The 24,964-nt window shown below is 39.0% G+C and overlaps 1 protein-coding gene across 9 annotated transcripts in view; it reads right to left on the bottom strand.

Annotated features, from left to right (window-relative positions):
• The window catches only part of NEO1 (neogenin 1), a 259,185-nt gene that overhangs the window by 33,075 nt on the left and 201,146 nt on the right, over window positions 1-24,964 (bottom strand). For 7 of the 9 annotated variants that reach the window (XM_050797720.1, XM_050797726.1, XM_050797723.1 and 4 more), the window contains exons 10-18: window positions 22,092-22,240; window positions 21,578-21,716; window positions 17,589-17,638; window positions 16,237-16,384; window positions 12,179-12,289; window positions 10,601-10,795; window positions 4,782-4,877; window positions 1,500-1,723; window positions 1,278-1,416 (exon numbers count right to left, since the gene is read on the bottom strand). In XM_050797720.1, the coding sequence (XP_050653677.1) occupies window positions 1,278-1,416; window positions 1,500-1,723; window positions 4,782-4,877; window positions 10,601-10,795; window positions 12,179-12,289; window positions 16,237-16,384; window positions 17,589-17,638; window positions 21,578-21,716; window positions 22,092-22,240 (1,251 nt within the window). The remainder of the gene's footprint in view (window positions 1-1,277; window positions 1,417-1,499; window positions 1,724-4,781; window positions 4,878-10,600; window positions 10,796-12,178; window positions 12,290-16,236; window positions 16,385-17,588; window positions 17,639-21,577; window positions 21,717-22,091; window positions 22,241-24,964) is intronic. The other 2 variants (XM_050797719.1, XM_050797722.1) reach the window with 1 other exon arrangement.

Below are 24,964 nucleotides of genomic sequence, written 5' to 3'. Positions count from 1 at the left end.
CGCCATGTTAGCCAGGCTGGTCTCGAACTCTTGGCCTCAGGTGATCTGCCCGCCACGGCCTCCCACAGCACTGGGATTACAGGTGCAAGCCACCACTCCCGGCCCCAAATATAACTTTTAAAAGCCCTATTTCTTCAAAGAATAGATGATTTACAGATATTTTTCATTATGAGTTTATTCTGCAAACATACTGCCAACTATTGAGGTTACAGTTCTAAAATGAAGCCATTTGTTTATACAACAGGACAATATGTTTCTTGTGTTTCCATATGATAGCTGAAAACTTTTAACATACTAGTAGGAAAATGAGCAAAGTAAGTACATCCTTAAATTTACTCAACTCTTCCTAAAATACTAGAATTCTCCTAGTATAAAATGTAAGGAAGCCTGGTGAAATGCAAATATCCTAAGGGAAAACACAACCTCAGTTGTTAGCTAATGGGTTGGGAGTGAAGTAAAAACATTTTCTTAAAATGGTTGGCAAAGAAAGCAAACTCAAGGTCTGTTTAAACTTTGATGCACTGTATTTCTAACTCTTCAAATCCAACCCTTTTCTCTGTACGAAGTCCAAAGAACTGTGCAGAAGACAAAAAGACACTGAGGTCAAGCCCAGTTTGTGGATTTATAACTCTATTTTTTTGTTATTTATATAGGAGAGAAAGAAATAGGAGGCCAAACTAGACAGAGATTTGAAATGGTTATGCATATCCCTAGACTAGGAAAGCCCAGGGGGTAGCAGAAAGGCATGTCTAGAAGTCAGCAAAAACCAAACAGACTCTCAAACCCAGATAGCCTGTTCTCTCTTTAATTTGCTTAGTCATCTTTTCTCTCTCGTCTCCACTTACAAAGACCTTCAGGATTATTACAGTGGAAGATTTTATAAGACACTAATTTGCTTGCAAGCAAACTGCAGAGGCAGCTTTGGGGTCACCTAGCAAAGTGTTCAGGCTCCAAGCAAGCATGGCATTGGAACTGTTTGGTCAAGGGCAGGTCACTTCATCTTATCTATCTCAGTTTACCAGTAAAGCAGGATTAATGGCAATAATCCCTTACATCTACCCAGTGCTTTGTAATTTATCTGTTTCCCCTGTAGAATCCTGTTATTTGCTAATGTTCTTGCTCAGTAATTAAAAAAAAAATAACTCATCAGCTGAAATAGCAAACACTGAATTCCAAATGTAGTTGCTCACCGTGTTTTGTAAATATGTCAATTCATGCACTCAATTCTTTCCTTGGGAAGTAAAAGCAGCCATGTGACATGGCTTCCGACAACATACCTAATTCAAAGGTGGTCCCATGAGCTGTCATACTCCATGTGCTTGATCTTCGACCTTTGGTCACCATCACAGAGAATTCATAGAGTGTATTCGGTTTTAAACCAGTCACCAAATAACTCAAAGTGGTTGCGTTTGCATTCTGAAAAAAACATGAATTGAGAACTTTAAAATTAGAAAACATCAATGATTAGCTTTTTTTGGCCAAGGCAAATGTGTCAGTACCTTGTACTTGGTGTTTGCTGGGATGTTGGTTTTCCATCGGACGGTGTAGTATCGGGAGTCTGTAATCTTCTGGTGCTTGGGCAGTGAGTTGTCTGCCCACGTAATCCTTATGGTGTCATGACTCAGAATGGAAGCCTGAACTCCCACTGGTGGCATCATGGGAGTGGGATCTGGCACTGGAGTGTATGGAGCATTAATAACAAATAAATCAACTTCAGAAGTGTCTGAGCAGAAAATAATTTAAAAAGGGAAGTGGCATTTTAATGTAAACAAAAATAAAATAAAAGGGAAATGCAGGGTAATATAATGGAATGAAAAGGTGAGAAATGGAGAAAAAAGAAAGAGAATTCGGAGTTAATAGATAACCACCATTCATTTAAAAGACTATTTCCACTTGTGTTCTTTCAGGAAAAAAATTACAGAAAAATGTTAAGAGAAGCAGTAATAAACTATATTCTCTACTGCATTCTATAGGCATAATAAAATGTTATAATCCAGTGATTATATTAATGTATTCATGCTTGAATTTTCTTAAAATAACTTGAAAATTCTACCTCCTGTTCAAAAAGGCTCATGAGGCTGGATGTGGCAGCTCATGCCTGTAATCCCAGCACTTTGGGAGGCTGAGGCGGGCAGATCACCTGAGGTCCGGAGTTCAAGACCAGCCTAGCCAACATGGTAAAACCCTGTCTCTATTAAAAATACAAAAATTAGCCGGGCATGGTGGTGGGTGCCTGGAGTCCCAGCTACTCGGGAGGCTGAGGCACAAGAATCGCTTGAATCTGGGAGGTGGGGAGGTTGCAGTGAGCTGAGATTGTGTCACTGTACTCCATTCTGGGTGACAGAGCAAGACTCTGTCTCAAAAAACAAACAAACAAACAAACAAACAAACAAACCCCCCCAAAACCAAAAAGGCTCACGAAGACAAAAACTGCTTTTAAAATCAGGGGTACAATTTCTAAACAAGCAATACAAAGCTCATGGTTTGAGATTTCAGTGAATGTGGCTGAATTTTTGGGACAAGAGTTATCTGTGCATATCACTATTCATGTAAGGGTCCAACTCTCAAAACCTGAGTCTTGAATATCAGCCATGGGTATTGAGGGTATCTGATATCCACAAAGGGTCAAGTTCAGACCTCCTGATGTCCTGGGTCTAAAGACAGTACAGTGACATAGCTGACACCATGCTGGACTATCTAATATAGTTTCTTCCATAGTCAGAGAACAACCCAGGGATGAATCCCCATCAGTTAAGGGAAATGCCATGGTTATCACAGTTCCAAGTAACAAACTTCACAAACTTTAGAAATCAGAGTACTATACAGTACTTATTTGATGGAAAGTCTATCCTCATGGAGCTGTCCTGTGCCATATACAACAGACACCTTCTCTGAGGCCAGAATGAGCACAAAAGCACCACGCACCACGCACCCAGGGCAATACAGCAGAGTCCATATGGGCTTTCCCAATTCATGCTTAGGTTTTCTAAGTATACACATACTGATTTAAGTTCACAGTTTACAATGGGTTTCTCACATAGCCATGGTGACTAGCCCTTATTACTCAAAATGTGGAATGGCATAGACCCTGTTTATGAATAACTGCTAAGCTAAAGTAATAGTCTCCATTTGTGTATTTCCTGCACAATGAGGACTAAAAATAACAGAGGAGCAGCATACATTATATAACCAAGAGCTTTGTTCAAAGTTTGGCAGGACACATACTAATTAGTTACAGAAAATGCACCTTCGAGTATAGAAGTCATTAGAATTCCTGGAGAAATTTTTTTTCTTATATGTAGCAACCCTTAGAAAACATATCTAGATGCCACATAAAAGAAAGTAATTTCAAACTTGTTTTTTATTATTAAAGCCTGATTTTAGAAAGTAGCAGACCACTTAAATATTATTTTTCACTGAATTTTTTTCTCCTTTTTGTAATACTAAAGCTATTTCTAAAAGAAATTATAAACTGTAAGCATATAGAAGACAGAACAGAACTACCAAACACATAGTAGTCTTAAATAGAAGCTTAAAAAAAAAGGACAGAGATTATTAGACCCCCTGATGTGATGGGTCCAATGGCAGTACAGTGACATAGCTTACACCCAAATAAAGCAAAAGGAACTCAAGAGTGTACTCTTCCTTCAGGAAAGGTAAGCCTTCCTTAAGAATGTTACCAAATCTGTACAATTATGCTATGTATCCAGCAGGCATCACTGGACAAGGTAGAATCAAAATTTGGGGAAATAAAATGAAAAAGAACATTTCCAAAAATGAATTCTTTGGTTTCCAGTGCCTTTTAAAAAATTTATAACTCTAACATATTTACTTTAATAAACTTTCTCTTTCAGATCTAAATTAGATGTCACATATATCTATAGAAAAATTTACATGACATGTATATTACTTTATTTTAGAGATGTATTTTTTTGTTTGTTTTGTTTTTTGAGTCTCGCTCTGTCGCCTAGGCTGGAGTGCAGTGGCATGATCTCGGCTCACTGCAAGCTCCGCCTCCCGGGTTCACGCCATTCTCCTTCCTCAGCTTCCTTAGTCGCTGGGACTACAGGCGCCCACCACACACTAATTTTTTGTATTTTTAGTAGAGACGGGGTTTCAGCATGTTAGCCAGGATGGTCTCGATCTCCTGACCTCGTGATCTACCCGCCTTGGCCTCCCAAAGTGCTGGGATTACAGGCGTGAGCCACTGTGCCTGGCCTTTAGAGATATTTTAAGTAGATAATTCAAAGAAAAACAATGAATATTTGGTCTTGCTTGTAATAAATGTATAACTGATGAAATGGCTAGTACCTCTGACCTTATACTCAAGCGTATGAAAGGCACACAGAAAAATACTTTCCGAACCAACTCAGGTGGCTAGTAATGCAAATGATGTTGGGTTCACGAATCACATGCATTTATTGCCGCAGTCAGTAACATGCATTTTTTTTGACTCACTTTAGTTTCAACTCACATGCCCAAAAGATGGAAAATCACTTTTAATTATCTAAAAACTCTGCTTTCCACATCCTAACAAATTAAGAACATGTGTATATATCTACACAGAATGGCTTACGTGGCAGAATTAGAATCTTCCAAAAAATGCAAAACAGGAATTAACAGAACTTTCCATGCTGAAAGCCCACTTTCCATTTGAAGTCAGCACCCGAATGTGCCATACGCTTTTTCTTCACTAACACCTACGGGATAGGCCTCATGCCAATATTCTGCCTAAGCTGTTGGGAAAAGTGCTGGAGACTAGGAAAGATAGGATTCCTTACCTGTGTGAGGCCTGGTCACAGCACTCTCGTATAGCGGGATGCCTTCACCCACATTATTAAATGCTTTCAGGGTAATCACATAGTGAGAGCTCGGATCTGAAGAAAAGGCACACACATAAAAAATGCTCACTACAGAATTTTAAAAATTCAAGGGTGGCTGTGCATAATCTTAACCACAGAAGAATTCAAGAAAGATAACTTTACAATTTTTTATGGGGGATTATTTCAGGGTGCGGGGACATGTGGAGATGGAAGCACACATAGTACAGAAAAACTGGCCGGGACCAACTTCCTGGATTTAGTCTCAGTAGAGGAGGTGGGCTGTGCTTGAATTCTCTCTTGGCCTCTCCTATGGTTTAGTGATGTTCAGGGTATGATGTAGGGCTTGGCTGAGACTGAAGAGATAAGATTTAATGTGCTGAAGCCTGCAGATGGAGCTTGGAATTAAATAAACTCCTTTCATTCCCGGAAGCACAGCGATGACAACAGACAAGGTAGAGAAGTAGGAGATAAACTGTGAAGTCAGTAAGTGCTCAATGTCCTTGACTCTCCAAGTGGCCTCCAAATCCAGAAATGGCCAAACCTCATCTAGCCATCATGCCTCATGAGCCATGTCTCATGTGGCATGTGTTACTTCAAAAGCTTCAAACAGCTGCTTTTTTGGCGGCCCACCTACTCCCTGGATTGCCACTAGAGGGCAACAAATAGAGGCAGGTCTTCCTGTGTCAGGACTGACAACAAATGGAATCAGTAAGACTTCTTGACTGGCAAGGAAAAAGGGTTTTGGGCAACATAATAGATAGTAATGTCATTCACTGAGATTGGGAAAAGGGGCAAGAACAATCATGATACACATGTACAAGGCGTGATTCTAGGTCCTCTTCTATTCCCACTCTTTGCTCTCACCCTATGCACTTTCGTTCATTTCCTTAGTTTTGATTAGCATGTATGTGTCATCAATTACAAATACAGATCTCTAGTCTGGATCTTTCTTATGAGTACCAGACCTTTATGTTCAATTGTCTGTTTGGCATTTCCTCTTGGGTGTCTCAAATCTGTCCCTCCCCACCCTGCCTCCAGCTTCAGACCAGCTCCGGTGTCTCCTAGTTTAGTAAACGACACTACCACCAATCCTGCTGCTCAAGCCAGAAACCTGGGAGTTATTAAGACCTCCTTTTCCCTCATCCCCTCCAGACAAACAATCAAGTTTTATTGAATCTACTACTTGTCTTCTCCCACCACTCTTTGCCTAGTTCTCTGTGCTCCATCACTACCGGCCACTTCTCAGTTCACTGAGCACTGTGTTCTCTCCAACACGGGGCCTTCTTGCTTGCAGCTGCTCCCTATGCTGGGGACACATCCCACTCTTCCTGTTTACCTAGGTAAGCCTATTCATCTGAAAGGGCTCAGTCCACACTGGACTAACCTCTCTAGTTACAAAGCCCATTTCTTTCCTCAGCACTGTGAACAATTTCAATTATTTTTGAATTGTATTATTTCTAATAATTGTAAGCACATCTGTCTCATTCTCTGCTCTATTTCTAGCACAGTGTCTGGGATATTGTTAAGTGTTCATTAAATATTTGCTGATCAATCAACAGGTTTGAGGAAGAATGCATTAACTTTAACTTTGGGCCAGATGGAATATGAGATATATGATGTTTATATGGATTTGAAGCTCAGGGGAGAGTTCCAGGCTGATGAATAGATGAATTGCTAACTGTATTTCTCCACCTCTCACTTGCTTCTTTAACTCAACATCATATGCATCTTAGATCTATCTAGGTCAATAATTATAGCTCAAGCTTATTTTACTTTATGCCACATTAATTTTTTTGCTACTCTGTAATATGTACTCCATTTTCTAATAAATTCTGTCTGTTTACTCTCTTCTGCACATGCAGCACTCCTCTCATCTCTCTGTTTCAAATGCTATTTTGATTCTATCTTTTGAGCTCAGGTGTTTCTTCCCTGACTGCTCTACTGTGTCTTGCTAGCTCTCCCTTCTCTGAACAAAATTCACTTCAACTCACTTCATTGTTTCTTGTGTTTTCTTTTTGTTCTGTTAGACTGAAAGCACCTGAAAATCAAGGACCATGTCCTGTCAATACTGCAAAGGAGTTTCACGTCAGTAGCTGCATAAAGGAAACAGTATGAGGCTGGTCACTACAGGAACATTTTTTTTTTTTCTTTTCAGACAAGGTCTTACTTTGTCACCCAGCTGGAGTACAGTAGTATAATCGACTCACTGCAGCCCTGACGTCCAGGGATCAAGCGATCCTCCCACCTCAGCCTCCCAAGTAGCTGGGACTACAGGCACATGCCACCATGACTGGCTAATTTTTTAAATTTTTTGTAGAGATGAGGTCTCAATATGTTGCCCAAGTTGGTCTTGAACTTCCGGGCTCAAGCGATCCTCCTGCCTTAGCCTCCCAAAGTGCTGGGATTACAGATGTGAGCCACTGTGCCTGGCATTTTTATTCTACCAGCAAAGCTTTCCTTTTGCTCTCTAACAATTGTCTTAAAAGATGTTCATGTGGGGATACATTTCCTAGGTTAACTGTACTGTTTCTTCCTTGTAAGGAAAAGATAAAGGCTGCTTTTTTTTGGAATAAAGATTTAAATCCCAGCTTGTTTTCTAACAGAAAGGATGAATATAACTCATCTGTTAGGCACTTGAAGTTGTTCTTAGGAAAGATGTTTACAAGGAGACAATTTGAATGAAAATTTGGTCAGGGCAGATTTTAACTTTAAAAACGAGTGTTTCAAAAAAGATCTATAATGATAATCCAATTTGGAAAAGTAATTATACCTGACAAAATAAATTATTTATTATAAAACATAAATATTTCTCGAATTCTTTTGCTTTTAAAATCAACGGTGTGGTGGCTCATGCTGGTAATCCTAGCACTTTGGAAGGCCAAGGTAGATGGATCATCTGAGGTCAGGAGTTCGAGACCAGCCTGGGGCAACATAGTGAAACCTCATCTCTACCAAAAACACAAAAATTAGCTGGACGTGGTGGCGCATGCCTATAATCCCAGCTACTCCGGAGGTTGAGACAGGAGAATCATTTGAACCCAGGAGGTAGAGGTTGCAGTGAGCTGAGATCATGCCACTGCTCTCTAGCCTAGACGACAGAGTGAGATGTTGTCTCAAAAAAAAAAAGGAAAAAAAAAAATCAACTATGAGGTATAATTAGCATACAATAAAATGTATCAAGTGTACATTTACAGTTTTGACAAATATATATATCTTGCATAATAACCACCAAAATCAAGATATAGAACATTTCCAATTCTCCAAGAAGCTCCCTGGTTCCCTTGTAGTTGATTCCTACCACCCCTGGTTCCAGGCAACCACTGATTTTGCTTTGTCACTATAGACGAATTCTGCCTATTTTGTAATTCACAAAATGTAACAGCATAGTATGTAGGGGCTTGTGTTTGACTTCTTTGCTCAGCATGTTTGTGAGATTAATTCCTGTTGTGTCTTGATAGCCTATTAATTGATGAGTAGTACTCCATGGATATATCACGATTTACCACTTACTTGTTGATGAAAATTTGTTATTTCCCCTTGTTCACAAAGTTACTATGAACATTGTATATAAGTTTTTACGCAGACATGTATTTTTTTTTCTTTTAATTAATTATCTACATGTGGGATTTTACTAGGTTATATGTTTAACTTTATGAGAAACCGCTAAACTGTTTTCCAAAGTGGCTGTACTATCAAACATTCCCACCAGCTAGTATGAACATTCCAGTTCTGTATCCTTGTTGATATTTGTTATTGCCAGTTTATTAATGTTTAGCAATTCTAGCGAGTATGCAATAATATTTCATTGTGGGTTTAATTTGCATTTTCTGATGATTAATGTTGCTGAGCATCTTTTCATATGGTTATTGTCCACTCATGTATTTTCTTTGGTATAGTGTCTGTTCAAATCTCCTGCCCACTTTTTATTGGGCTGCCTTCTTATTACTGAGTTGTAAGAGTTTTATATATTTTAGACTCAAATTCTTTGTTAGATATTTAAATGGTGGGTATTTTCTCCAAGTCTGTGGCTTGCCTTTTCATTTTATTGGTATCTTTATAAAAGTAGAAGTTTTAAAATTTTGATGAAATCCAATTTATCAATTTTTAAATTTTATGATTTGTGCTGTTTTACAACCTGAGAGGTCCTTGCTTATCCCAAAGTCATAAAGATTTTTTCCTATGCTTTTCTTCTAGAATTGTTGTCCCAAAGTCATTTGCGTCTTGCATTTAGGTCTGTTTTTGCATATAGCGTAAGACAACAGTTAAAGTTCTTTTTCTTTCTGATATGGATATCCAGGTATTCCCACACCTTTTGTTAAAAAGGCTATCTTCTCCCCACTAAATTATCTAAGCAGCTTTTCCAAAAACCAACTGACTATATACATATGGATCTATTTCTGGACTCTATTCTGTTCCATTGATCTATAACATCTACCTTTACAATACCACCACTATGTCTCAATTATAAGAAGACATGAAATCAGGTAGTATGGGTCTTCTAATTTTACTCTTTAAAAAAATTGGCTATTCTAGTTCCTTTGATTTTTCATAAAAATTATTAGAATCAGCTTATCAATTTCTACAAAAAAGCCTATTGGGACTTTTCTTGGACTGCACTGGGGGGAACTGTCACCTTAGTAATATCATGGCTTCCAACCAATGAACATGGTATCTTCATTTAAGTATTCTTTAATTTCTCTCAGCAACAATTTTCTATTTTCAGTGCACAGATATTACATACATTTTGTAAGTCTGCTCCTAAGTACTTCATATTTTCTGGTGCTATTCTAAGTGGTATTGTTATTTTAATTCTAATTTCCAACTGCTTATTATTAGTATATGGAGATACAACTGTTTTTGTATATTCACTTTGTATCTTGTGGCCTTGCTAAATTCACTTAAGAGTTTTAGTGGCCTTTTTGTAGATTCCTTAAGATTTTTTACCCCAGTTACAATCAACAGACATAGTGCCCAGATATTGGTTTCCAAAATCATTTTTCATAAAATAAATTGGGGTTCCTTAGAGAAATGGCTGGTTCCAGGGCTGAGGCTAGGGAAATACTAGATGAGCCAGGAACATCTTACCATGTTGTCAAAAAGGAAGAAGGTGCTCAAAGAAAGATGGAAGATGTCAAATGGACACAGGAACCAGTTATAAAGAGACTCCCATTGGCCATTCTCTTCATGGGGGTGAAAGAAAGTTCTTCCTTATCATAGGATGTTAACATTTGTAGAGGAAATATGGAATTAGGAAATCACCATCGGGGAAACAACTTTCTAATAACTGTTACTACAGATGCTGAAACTAGTGAGTGAAAGTGTAATGGGAAACAAGATACTTATAAAGATTCAAAGTATCTCCTCCACAAGACACTTTTAATTACAAAGGAAAAAATAACAATTTTATAGCAGGAAAATGTGGCAGATGCCATTTTAGCCAACTGATTAAAGTGAACATCATTATCAATATAGGCTGTAATGTGCCTCCTGATATGATGCACTGACAGGAACCTAACACTTCTACCCTATTCCTTCCAAAAATGCATAACCTGAATGTAATGAGGAAATATTAAGCCAAGTCTCAATTGAGGAGCATTCTGCAAAATATAGATGTAAATGTGGTTAAATGTTAACATTTGGGGAATTCAGGTGAATAACATACAGAAATTATTTGTACTATCTTTTGCAATTTTCTTGTAAAAATAAAAATATTACATAAAAGGTTAAAAAGAAAGGAATCACCTACACAATTAACTTTCTCTACTTAGCAAACATACCCAGATTTTCAATGGTGTAATAGCGCTGTTTATAGTCCACTTTGATGGTCTGGGCATGAGGGCTGCCAATGCCATAACCAATGGCATAACCTCTGACCACAATGTTCTGATTCTCCGGAGGAGTCCAGCTCACTACGATGCTAGTGACGAGCGGGCGTACGTGAAGAGAGCTAGGCACTTCAGGAACACGAGTTTCTGGGAAAGAAAAGTGGAAAAGCAAGATGAGATATACTGTCCTTTAAAATATCTCACCATCCTTGGGGAATCGTGTTTAGCCTCCTGCCACACTATTTGGGGCTAAGTTTTTTACATTATGCCCAATAGTTCAAAGAGAAACTGTATGTATAGTAAAATATAGCCCAAGATTTTACTGCATTCTATGAAAAAAAAAACAAACCTAAACAGCTTTAAATACAAGACACTGCAATATTAATTTGGAAGGGAAAACAGATACAAGAACCTCTTCTGCCCCAAAGGAGAAAAATAAATTTTCTTTCAATAGTTACCATCTCTCTTGGTCCCACATCCCATTCCCAAACTCTACCAGGTGGAATGAGAAAGGCATAAACTGAGTAATTGGAAGCCTGTTGTTAACAGGTGTTTAAGCATCACATTATAGCAATAGTACTAATTACTAACTCCCCTAAGTAGTATGATAAACCAGAAAACATGAAATTTTAGAGCCACAGTTGATTCAATTGGTGAGAGACTAAGAGGCTTACAAAGGAGGAAATTTACATGCTCTTTCACATACACTGTTTTCAGGGCATAAATTACGACCTTAATTAAAAAATTAGTAAACTGAGGCCAGGCATGGTGGCTCATGTCTGTAATCCCAGCACTCTGCAAGGCCAAGGAGAAAGACTCACCTGAGCCCAGGAGTTCAAGACCAGCTTGGGCAACATAGTAAGACCCTATCTCTAAAAAAAATAGCTAAGTGCGTTGGCACACACCTGCGGTCTCAGCTACTCAGGAGGCTGAGGTGGGAGGATCGTGCTTGAGCATGGGAGGTCGAGGCTGCAGTGAACCATGACTGCACTCTAGACTGGGTGAGTTTGTTAGACCCCTTTTCAAAAAAAAAAAAAAAAATTAGTAAAATGAGACTCAGAACAAGAACTCAGGTCTTTTGCCTCCCAAGTCCAGCACCTATCACCGATAAAGGTGCTACCTATACACATGCCTTTGGAAGTACTCACTGAATGAACAGGTGAGAAAAAGGGCAAGGTGTCCAGTACTAAAAGAAAAGGGAAACTGCCGTTGAAATAAAGGCATGATTTATGTGGCTCAGCCTTAAATTTTACATCATCCATCTACTTAATGGCCTTGGTGGAAAAAAATGCAACTTATAGCACATACACATTTTTATTTGCTCTAGTTCTGCTTGAAAGGACAGTTCGCTACAAGGCACTGCAAAAAATCCATTCCAGCAGCCTGGTGCAATACAGGAATGACAGCAGTGTGATACACTAATGTTCAGACTTGAGCCATATCCAACCCACGTCTGTGGCTTTCCAGTTTGACTCATTTGACTACAGTTAGTATTTATTGTGTGTCAGTCTTGCCAATTGTTATTCTTACCATCTAGGTCACTTTCAAAAGTTTCAGCAGACAGCCAGTCAGTTGCCGGGCCTGTACCATTGATTGTTAGAGCAGCCACTCGGAAATTATACTCAGTCCCCCGATCAAGACCTGAGACCAAATGACAAAAAAGACAACTGAAACCAGAGCTTTGGAAAAACAAAAGATTAATAATCCCTCATTAAGGCAAGTATCTCAGTCACCAACTCAGTATATAGCTTGACAAAGTTTCAGTTAAAGTTAATACAGTGTAAGCAAAACGCAAATACAACATAGAGTAGTTTCCATCTCCAAATAAAGCAAAGGCTGAAGCCCACACAATCTAAGAGGAAAACAGAAATGACTGAAGCTCCCGGGAGATTACAGACTTTTGTTTAAAAGCTTGAAGGTACCTGAGAGATCATTCAATGCAATCCCTTTATTGTGTTACAAAGAAAGCTAAGGCCAAAAAGAGGCCAAGAACAATGAAAGAGTTACAACAAAGGAACAAAGGTATCTGGTCTTAGAAGGCACCAAAACCTAAGAAGGAAAGAATGCAAAGATGTAAATCCTATTGAGTTACCTCTGTTCTCCGAGCCACTTCACAACCATGGCAGAAAAACTTTAAGCACCAAATATGGTCTCAAAATCTATTCCTTAACAACCAATTGCTCATAGATTATATAGTAAGTAAAAGTGGAAATTGACCCAACCCTTTGTTACGCAACTTTTAATACATTACCAGCTAATAAAGTACGTGATCTACCAATGTATCAAAGGCAACAAAGATGCACACAGAAAAGTCTGTTCTACAAATCAGGGCAACAGTACTGAGAATGTAACTTGGCCAGGACACGAGAAAAGCCCTGGTTTGGTTAACTAATCCTGTCCCGTGGTGGGGAGAAGAGTTGGTAGGTTCTTTCTCAACAGGCCTTCCTGACAATCTGTGTGCCCCACAAAGCAAGGAGCAAGACAAAAGGGAGGAGCAAAATGCCTGGACCCAAGTCAATTTATCTCCTTGAACTCAATGAACCAGAAAGTACTAGACTGTTTGTTGACAGATAATCATCTGGACTACTAGCAAACACTGCTCAGTGAAGCTCCTGAAAGAATCCAACCAATCATTCCCTGTCTTTTGGGGACAATTAGGATGTAAGAGAGAGCAAGCAAAAATGAGGTACCATGCAAAGAGGCTGAGTTTCCTCTCCCTCTAAGTACCCTATAGAGTTTATAGGCTACAACTAAGGTATACAATACATATCATAAAGATACGGCAAGATCTGTTTAGTGCTGTAACGACAATTACTTCTGCCTAAAATTTAATCATATAATGTGTTGTTGGTAAAGGATCTTGGTGATCCATATTGCTCCCTAATACTTATCAGGCTTCAAGTTAATGCTTTAAGAGTGCAAGCATCTCCATTTTTGTTCACCATTGTATACTCAGTGCCAGAACATGCCAACAAAAGTTCAATGAAATCTATTAAATGAATAAATCCAGATATGATTTTAAAATGTAAGAATTTTCTTGATAAATATAAAGCCATTTTTACCATAAAAATTCTATTTTGCTTACACATCAAATGTTTCATTGAGAAAATGAATAATCTCCTCATGGGCAAGGACCATATTCTTTTTTTAACAGCAACAGGAATGGTGCCTAGTATATAATAAATACAACTAAATATTCAAAATGAAAAGCCTTACGAATGGCAAATGTTATTTATCTGAATGTAGAGAAAAATATGAAACTGACTTTTTTTTTTTTTTTTTTTGGAGAGACAGAGTCTCCCTCTGTTGCCCAGGCTATAGTGCAGTGGCACAATCACGGCTCACTTCTACCTCTACTTCCTGGGTTCAAATGATCCTTCCACCTCAGCCTCTCAAGTAGCTGGGACCACAGGCGAGCACCACCACACCTGGTTAATTTTTATACTTTTTTTTTTTTCAGTCTCTGCTTATCCATTAACATTTTTGTATTTTTTGTAGAGACACAGTTTCACCATGTTGCCCAGGCTGGTCTCAAACTCTTGAGCTCAAGGAATCCGCCTGCCTCAGCCTCTCAAAGTGCTGGGATTACAGGAGTGAGCCATCATGCTCAGCTGAAACTGACTTTGAGAACATCTGTGGCCAGTGCTCCCTTAGTGATATTTCTCAGTACCGTCTACTGCAGTCATGATGTGGACTGCAGCTAAAAGATGTGGGGTTCTTGTGAAGAAGCTGGAAGACTGAAAGATATGCCCCTGGAGACAAACATTCACCTTCTCCTATTTTGAAGGAAGTCAATCCCATTTGTGAGGTGAGGAGTGAGAAGCTTGCTGATTACTAGAGCACAGTTTTTCACTGTCAATGGCTCTCTCAATTTTTAGAAACTTATACCTATAAACAAGGGAAAACATTATGCTTTTTTTCTGAGACAGAGTCTTACTCTGTTGCCCAGGCTGGAGTGTAGTGGCACGATCTCAGTTCACTGCAGCCTCTGCCTCCCCAGTTCAAGAGTTTCTCATGCTGCAGCCTCCTGAGTAGCTGGGATCACAGGTGCGTGCCACCATGCCCAACTAATTTTTGTATTTTTAGTAGAGATGGGGTTTCACCATGTTGGCCAGGCTGGTCTTGAACTCCTGACCTCAGGCGATCCACCTGCCTCAGCCTCCCAAAGTGCTGGGATTATAGGCATCAGCCACTGCACCTGGCTGGAAAACATGACACTTTCTGGCCCCAGATCTTGGTTCTCTCAAGAACCTGGTCCCTGGGGTCCCAGGAAAGTGGGTGATGCCAAGCTTCTGTAATCCTTTCAATGTCTACCCAGGAGAGATAAAATACAAAGAAAGTTAAAGTTTCCAAAGGGTGATTAAATTAATTCTTGGGCTTAGATAATAATGACAATATCGCCCATTCTTATAGTTCTTATCTACCAGCACGCTTTGGAGTTTCCTAGCAAAAAAATTACCCAAGTCAGAGCTTTTGTCCCAAGATTAAACATGCCCTGTGACTACACTGTTACAGCTACAGATAACTCACACCTTCTGGTTGTAAATGTACTAGACTCAAATTCATCTGTTTGCTTGCAAAACAGATGGGCTCTATTGAGTGACAAAACTAAGCTGATGCAGCTGAGGCAATACTCCAACAGGCCCAGCCCATGTGAGTTTACTCCTAGGACAGAGGTAGGGTGATGGTGCCAAAGCCGAGGCATGTGTAACTGAGCAGGACAGAGTCTTGGCACTGCTAAACTAATAAAGGAGTGGGCAGGATGGGGTCTGCTCAGACTACAGTAGATTCTGCAGCCATATTAAGCATCTATGAAAACCCAATGGAACAAGGACAGCTTGGGGCATCTGTCTCAATTCTTTGTAGGCATGATCCCAATATTCACAGGGTGAAAGCACTTAATCTGGCTTCCATGTTTCTCCTGCAAAAGAACCTTACCCTTGCTTAGCCAACTCTACTTCCCCTACTTGAGGAAGACGGGGGATTCTCTGTGATCTCCAGGGTGAACCCATATTAGATACACATTTGGATCCATTTTTACCAGGTATGCCACTTATTCTGTTGCATATGAAGGGAAAACTATACAGAAGGAGCTATGCCTGATAGTATTTTCTAAAATGTTATCGTGTCCATAGTCACATGTATGATTATTGCAATGAGGCAGCTATTCACAAATACTGTTTCAGGCTACGTACACACGAGTGGTGGTCGGTATTACAAAAACCATTTTGTAGACCTCAGTTACCAACTAGACTGAGTGGAGTAATTTCCATACTTATATAACTTTGTTTAATCATTTTTTCAGATTACAAAAAAAAAATACATACATGCAAAAATGAAAATGTGGAGAATGCAGAAAACACAAGAAAGGAAAAATCAAACTCAATCTCACCACTCAGAGATAGCAGAACCTTTAAGAATGTTTTCCACTAATCTCTATCAAGTCAGAAGTGGACTGAACCATTAAAAATTTTCTGAACCATTTTAAAATTGCATAAGTCGACAGCTCAGAGCAGTCATTAGATTAGCATAATTCAATATCTGAGAAAGACACAGTCTACCTTTTGCCTATGTGCAAGGTAGCTTACCTTCAATCAGCTGAGACAGCTGTGTCCCGCTTACCAAGGTCTCAGTGACATCACTCTTTCGGGAGGCCTTTCGGTAGCGAATCTTGTAGCCAGTAATCTGCCCATTTTGTGTGGCTGGAGCAGGTGGCTGCCAGTGAATCATAATACTCTGCACAAGACAGGATTATAGAAAAAAGGCTGAATATATCAAAAGCTTGGTCCTGTTTTACATATTTTTATCCTGATTTCACAGTGTAAAGAGAAGAAGCATAGAGGCAGCAAGGTACTCAGAGTTTTACAAAGTTATTTAACAATCACTCAAAAATACCTTTAAATTCTAAAACCCTCAAGGATCAAATGGGAAGATTATACATTCAAGTAGTACCCTCTGGACCCCTGATCTCCTGGCTGTTTTGCCAGAAGGATGATGTTGGCTAAAAGTCTCAGAAAAGTTTTCAGAAGGAAAGTATAAGAAGGCCAGAAGCCCATGGATTAGGGAAGTAAACTATTATTAGGTATAAAGATTCTTTCCCGTGTCCAGTGCAGAAGAGCTGAAATCTTCATCTAAAACTCTTTAAAACGGGGATGATTAATTAACAGCTGGTTGCCTCTTAAAAGACAAAAAGGAGTCCTATAGTACTTTCTTATTTTTTTTAGAGTAGGGGGTCTCACTCTGTCACTCAGGCTATAGTGTAGTTGCATAATCATGGCTCACTGCAGCCTTGAACTCACGGGCTCAAGTGATCCTCTCACCTCAGCCTCCGAACCACTGCATTTGGCTCTCTATAGTACTTCTTGAAAGGACTGAATATCTCAGTTGTCTGTGTAGTCCAGAAGGGCTCTGAGCCTCTGAGAGGCATACATGGCCCTAAGAACACAGCAAACTTGGCTAGGAGGGACAGTTTGAGGAGATACAACCAATCTGACAGAGGTCTGCCTTTGATTCACATGGGCTCATCTCACAGCACTAAGGAACCATGTTAAAAACAACTTATTTCCTTCTGCCGTACCACTAAGATTCGGAACAGTTAACATCTAGAATGTAATGTTTTACAGAAAAAGAACAATTTATTTGCAGAAACGCTAAAGCAGTTTTGGCATCAGAGAAAGGAAGCAAAATTAAGGAGAATAAATGAGTTGGTTTTTAAGCCCAGCTTTAATGCAAGTGTAATATCTATGTCTTTTTATTTCTTTGCTTGTGATTTTTTTCAGTTAGGCTCTAATTTATAGGTTTAGTATTTTCAAATGCAGACTATTACAACACTGCCATTCATTTATTTTGATGCTTTCCCACAGAATCTTCCTTTCTATAAGCCCCTGTGAGGCGCAACAGTATACCAGTAAAAATGAACAGCAGCGTCATAAAGTTTTACCTTTGAATTTCTCACTTCCAAGGACAGATTCTGAGGAGCAGCACTGGGAACTAGAGAAGCAAACAAAAAAAAAATTTTTTTTTTTTTTAAATCACCCACACATCACCCATCATGTGATCATCTTGACTGGACTTTAAACAAATGCAAATCTCAAACACTGATTACGTGACCAGATCTAAACTAGCTGCCAATGCCCTCATGTTGACAATACTATGTGGATGACATATGGCCATGCCTGGTTCAATTTTTAACATAAGACACTTTCATATGGGAAAGCACCCACACCCAGGCCAGGTTGTACCTTTGGGAAGTCAGATATTTATTTCAAGGATGTATAGTGGCTCTGAACTCTTCTAAAAACTCTCAACTTTTCTAGACCTCGTATGTACTCAGAACCTTAAATGCATTCTTTTGAGTATTATTGATGATGGTTTATCTTTTTTTTTTTTTTTGAGACTAAGTTTCACCCTTGTTGCCCAGGCTGGAGCACAATGGCGCAATCTTGGCTCACAGCAACCTCTGCCTCCTTGGTTCAAGTGATTCTCCTGCCTCAGCCTCCTGAGTAGCTGGGATTACAGATGCCTGCTACCAAGCCTGGCAAATTTTTGTATTTTTAGTAGAGATGGGGTTTCACCATGTTGGCCAGGCTGGTCTTGAACTCCTGACCTCAGGTGATCCACCTGCCTCGGCCTCCCAAAGTGCTGGATTACAGGCATGAGCTACCGCATCTGGCCCTGGTCTATCTTTATCTTGGCAGACAATCATGTTTTTCTGGAATACGGCAAGTGACTGAATGGGGTAATGACATTATGGATCAAAATGAGATGTACATACATCAGTAAGCCTGGCTTTTCTTGTGGAGTTTCTAAGCTGGTTTTGAAGGCAGTTCCCAAGGAGAGCAAAGATATTTAAGCAATGACAGCTGGTAGAGTGAACCATCTGGCTTCCTGAGGCAACCAGATACCAGAAAATACTCATTTAGAAGTGAGAAGTTTGGGACTGTTGGTTAAACAAACAGCCACATAACTTTAGTTCCTCACTTTATTTATTTATTTATTTATTTATTTATTTTGAGATGGAGTCTCGCTTTGTCACCCAGGCTGGAGTGCAGTGGCACGATCTCGGCTCACTGCAAGCTCCGCCTCCCGGGTTCACGCCATTCTCCTGCCTCAGCCTCCTGAGTAGCTGGGACTACAGGCGCCCACCACTACGCCCGGCTAATTTTTTTTTTGTATTTTTAGTAGAGACGGGGTTTCACCGTGTTAGCCAGGATGGTCTCGATCTCCTGACCTTGTGATCCGCCCGCCTCGGCCTCCCAAAGTGCTGGGATTACAGGCGTGAGCCACAGCGCCCGGCCTAGTTCCTCACTTTAGAACATAACCCAGGGTTATCTCAAAGTGTGTGGCCCACACGTTCTCTAGTATCTCCCTTCATATTGGTGAGAGCAAGCAAAGTAAACCGAATTTGTTTTCTCTGCACTCACAAATTGCTGACTTTAGCCCTTCTCTCCCAATCCACTCATGGAAACCTCTCCTTTTCTGTCTCTAACATTTGGTGACCAGGTATACAACTAAGTGTCCACTGTACTATAGCTTCTGGAAGACAAAAGAATGTGTCTTGCTAATTTCTGTAATTTGTGCCCAGCAAAGTGCCTTAAGCCTACACTCAGAGATTCAGGTAATGAGGGTCTAGAGTAGGACCTAGGCACATGGTGTTTTGAAAAAAGTACATTAATGATCCAGTCATCTCCATGTTAAGAAGTGACTGAGTTGCAGAGGCATCCAACATAGCTGTCATAATTGTCTTCATTATCATCATTATAGTAAAGATTTGCTGCATGGTCATTACATGGCAGGCACTTATTCCTTATAATAATCTCAGGACAGAGTTTCTATTATCATTTCCATTTTGTAGATCAGAAAACTACAGAAGAGGTAGAGAGAAGTTAACTTGTCCAAGATATTTGTTTCACCTGGTATCGGAACCAAGATTTGCATTATTCCAAAGTGCTTCCCCTAGCCACCATGCTGAGATGTGTTCAATTCCCACAGATACTGTAGTCAACATGCCAACACACTTAATGCAGTTAAAATTTGCCTCGTGTAGATTTAAGAGCCTACAGTAAACTTTTTTTTCCCTTAACTTTTCCCCAATATCTTGACTAACTGGCTTATGTAGTTCAGTAGCCAAGGTATAACCACCTACAGTTTATTTGTTTTCTTTTTCCCAACTTTTTTTTTTTTTAGACAGCATCTCACTCTGTCACCCAGGCTGGAGTGCAGTGGTGCAATCACAGCTCATTGAAGCCTTGACCTCCCTGGGCTCAGGTGATCCTCCCACCTCAGTCTCCTGAGTACTAGGATTAAAGATGTGTGCCACTCATGCCCAGCTATTTTTTTTTTTTTTTAAAGTAGAGATGGGGTTTTGCCATGTTGTCCAGGCTGGTCTTGAACTCTTGGGCTCAAGTGAGCTGCCCGACTTGGCCTCCCAAAGTGCTGAGATTACAGGTGTGAGCCACTGCACCAGACTTCCCAACTTTTTAATCCTGAGAACTGTCAAGCCCATGGAAAACAGTGGCAAGAATAGTACAATGAATGGCTATTATTTTCAGATTCACAATTATTAATATTCTGCAACCTCTGCTTTATTTATCTTACTCTATGTATATGTATACAGATTTATCTCTCTACATATTGTTTCTGAATCATCTGAGAGATGACTGCAGTCATCATACTTCACTCCAAAATTCTGCAGTGTGTATCGCCACGTATCTCCTATGAACAAGGACATCCTCCAACAAAATGCACAATACGAAAATCATACTCAGAAATTTTAACACAAAAATATTATCTAATATAGCTAATAACATCTAATATTTACTATTGCCTAATACTGTAAGTATCTAACATTAAGTAATTATACCAATAGTGTCCTTTATGGCTGTTTTTTTTTACGTCCAGATGCAGGATCCGAAGATCATACATATTTTATTTCATATGTCTTTACTCTTCTTTAATCTAGATTCTAGAATGATTCCTCAACCGTTTTTTTCTTTCACAAAACTAATATATTTTGAGAATCCAAGTCAGTTAAAATAAAAATTTTTTTTTGCAGAACTTCCTTCAATTGGGATGTGTCTCATTGTTTCATCATGATCAGATTCAAGTTAAATATTTTTGGGACTAATACAACAGAAGTAATATTGTGTCTTCCTCCACATATCACATAAGGAGGCACGTGATGTCAGCCTGTTCTTTTATTGGTGATGTTAAGTTTGACTATTTTCTTAAGGGAGTTAAACTATAGCTTCTAAAGCATGTGTGTTTATGTAAGAGCTGTATACACATAAATAAATTTAAAAAAAAGACATTTTCCTAAAACATTAGATTTAGCTGAGTTTCATGAAACAACATATACCCTTACTAAGTGCAATGAACTCTAATCTTTTCTGTTCTATTTTAAAAATATACATATTTTTAAATGCTGGTTTTGACCTACTTAATCTCTTTGGCAAGCTGTAGTTCAAAAAACACTGTTGTAGGTCATGGGTATGTATATAACTTAATTTAGAAATTCAGTCACAGGTGAGAAATAAAACAGTCACAAATATGGAGGAACTAGAAAGACTAATTTGGCATGCAAATATGATTGCTAAGTAGAACAAGGCTAGTCTTCCAAAAGCCCTGGAATGGTCTGTGTTATGAACAAGGAATGGTATTTACTTATATAAATGCTGAGAGCCTACTCAGTAAGAGGCACTTTATGTTCTATGTTTTCTCACTCAATCTTTACAGCAACTCAATGAAGTTGGTATTATCTACATTTTACATGTAAAGAAAGGTGTTCAGACTTTACTAAAGTCGTATTACCAGAAAGAGGTAGAATTGGGATCTGAACTGAATCTTCTAGACATCAAAGCCCATGATCTTACAACTAAGCCACCAGGGGCACCAAGCGTGGTATATTGTTCCAGAGGAAGAAAGACTCACCATCTGACAATGTTCGAACAGCAACATCTTGTGTGGAGACTCCAGGACCATGTTTATTGTAGGCCACCACTCGGAAACTATACTCTGTATATTTTTTCAACCCATTAATGGTGAAAGAGTGACTTGAAACATCAACATCCTTGAATAAAATAAAACATTTTATACATACACAACTCAAGCCAAAAGAAAAGTTGGAAATTAAAGAATTAGCTATACAAATTCTATATTCTACATGAAACAGATTTTATCCCTTTTACATAAGGTTCTTTAACAGTCAAAGCAGATTAATCATAAACTGACAATTTACTTAGAAATACTGCTTGATGTTCAGTGACCGCTGCTGGTAAAAACTACACAATAAAACTTGGTACAAAGAAATAGAATCTGTCAACTTTTCATTTCCTATGTATCTTTTTCTCCCTCAAATTTCCAGTCAAGCAACTATTGAGTTTTGGAAATATATTTCGACTTTACTATTCCAATCAATGGTTTGAAAAGTTGCTTCACTTCATACCTGTTCTTTATCTGTCCCCTTTTCCATGTAGTACAATTTATAATTCTGAATTTCCCCATTGCCAGACACTGGTGTTTCCCACGTAACAGTGATGGAGGTAGGCGAGGTTGCATATGCACGAATGTTAGGTGCTGGGCCAGGGAGCTGAACTAGAAAGAAAAGTTTGAGATAGCAAGATATAAATGAAATGCTACACTCCTCAATAACCATTCTTGGCAATATTGTCATATTGGCCATGTTTTAAAAATAATAGAAGCTAAGAAAACAATGGATTTGATTGAAGTGGTTTTAGAATAATATATAAACACATTTTCCTTTTTATGATTCAAATCAAAGCCAGAAATTACATTGAAAAACTTTCCTTGTGGTTTATAAAATCCCAGTTTTGCAGTGGGCCTACACAAGACATAAAAGGCAACCACCACAGAAAGAGATCCTTCTTCTGCCGGGCACTGTGGTAGGCACTAGGGATACAGTGATGAAGAGACTCCTGCCCACAAAGAACTCCCAGTCTAGCAGGAAAGTCAGATACATAAACAGTTACAAAAAGTGTCTTAAGTGCTAACAGATTTAGGTAATGGCTATAACAAAACCAGAAAGACGAGAGAGCACACAATTCTGCTTTGGGAGGGGTTTGGGAGGGAAAAGAAGGATTAGTGAAGAATTCTTGGAGTCAAGCAAAATGAACACTTTCCTCAGATACCAAGGGGAAAATCATTCCAGTCAATGGGGTCAATAGGGAGAATATACAAAAAGACAGTGTTAAGTGGTTCAGCTTGGTTGAAACAGAGTGGATATGGGAGACAGAATGTTGAAAACAATGACCGATCAGATAGTGAAGAATCCTCTAGTGTCCTGCTATTGAAGCTTATATTTTCTCTAGTAGGTATTAGGTAACTACTAAAAAATTATGAGCAGAAGCATGACACGATCAGATCTGTGTTTAGAAAGGACATGTGAACACATGTATGGAAGAAAACAGTAAAGGAACAAGAGTAGATAAAAGAATAATAATTGTAAAACAGCTACCATTTATTGAATGGTTACAGTCAGTCAAGCACTAAATACTTGACATGTATTTTCTCATATAATCTTTGCACTAAACCAAATGAGATGAATATTATCATCCTCATTTACAGGTGAGGTTATGAAGTTAACAATCTTTCCCAAGTGATGGGAAAGTTAGCTTGTGGTGGACCCAGGAGTCGAGTACTTGCTGATTCTAAAACATGGGCTCAAGAGGACCCTTCAGGAGATGATTACAATATCCATGACAGGATGCATGTGACTGGAGGACTGGATCACTGGCTGACTGCTTAAGTGTCTAGCTGGCTCTGTCTCCTACAATGGCTCACATACCTACCCTTTTACTATATTCTTTTTGTCTGATTGACAGGTTCCAGTTCCAATTTATACACAAATCCTGTGTAGCTGTCTATGCCTACACTTTGGTAGACATCTATATTTGAAAACAATTTCTCTGGCACTAGTGTTTCTGTAATTCATTGGATTTAAAAACTGGGAAGGGAAAAAAAACTAACAAAATGTAAAACAAACTGGCTTTCCTGAATAACAGCACCATAGCTTAAGATTAATTTTGCTACCAAAGTAGAGAAATCTGAATATGGTTACTCTAACAGTTGTTTGCTTTAGTTATGAATCATGTTACTCACTTAAGTTAAGGGTGCATTTTGTGCAGCCTGACAGGTGGGGTTTGTCACACTTCTGCTGCTATGGGAAACTTTCCTCTAACTTATTAAAGGAGAAGAAAAACAAAACAGTCCCTAAATTCTCTTGAAATCATTTTCAATATATTCATTGGCCAAGTGTAGGCAAATATGATCCTAAAAAAGGTGCTAATGAATTCTTTCATTTCAGCTGTATAGTGGCATAATAAATGGAAAAAATGTTAAGTTGGTTTGTGAAACTAAATATGTAAGATATTTTCCAAGGGCTGGTTCCAACATTTATGCCTCCCCCACACAAGCTGAACACCTCCAGATGAAATGCAAATCTCTCTTCAGAAACTGCTTCTCTTTTGCCAAAACATGTTAGTCTCTTCTCCATCCCTAAAATACCCTCACCAGAACCTGTTGCCCCTTCTACCTATATTCTTGTAACTATTTTCTTTTAGCCAAACTCCTTGAATAAATGGTTGTGCTTTCTACTTTCCTTAAGGTGATAACACATCACACTGTTGTCTATGGTACCAGACCATAAACTCCTTGTGGACAGAAGTCAAGTCTTACTCATCTTTACATCTTGACTGCCTAACAATTACATCCTGACTGCCTAACACAGTGGCTGACACATGGTGGGCACTCAATAAATCTACTCTTCTTCACCCCTTTTCTTTCATCTCTAAATTTGACAATGACCCTCCCAGTGGCTCTCAACAATTTGACATATGAACTGAAATGATAATGAAAACTACAGATTCTTTCCAAGGGAAATGTGAGTATGTACAGACACAAAGATTTATTTTCATGTAGTTTCAGAAGGTTTACAGCCTCAGGATAGGACCCTTGCATTTCCTTCATTTTCATCATGACTTACCTTGCATGTGCACTGTTAGATTCTATTTCTGGGATTTGGGTCATGCAAATTCCTTCCCACAATATGCTTGCTCTAAGTCAAATGCCTCAAGGCCAGCCTCAGGTCTCATCTTTCCCTAGGATCCTGCCTTAACTTTTCTATCTTTTACAGTCAGTTTTCTCTATTCTGTATCCTAGTATCTCTCATGAATGATGCTTCTATATGAAAGCTGATGAAAGGTAACTGAGCTTGAAACCTAATAGAGTATTCCTGCTCTTGTCTGAACATAGATAACTGTAAAATTCAACATCCTGCCTGTAATGAGAACACACTCTTCC

Source organism: Macaca thibetana, chromosome 7 (assembly GCF_024542745.1).
Source record: "Macaca thibetana thibetana isolate TM-01 chromosome 7, ASM2454274v1, whole genome shotgun sequence".
In the NCBI taxonomy this organism is placed as follows: domain Eukaryota; kingdom Metazoa; phylum Chordata; class Mammalia; order Primates; family Cercopithecidae; genus Macaca; species Macaca thibetana.
This window is presented reverse-complemented; position numbering and strand designations above follow the sequence as displayed.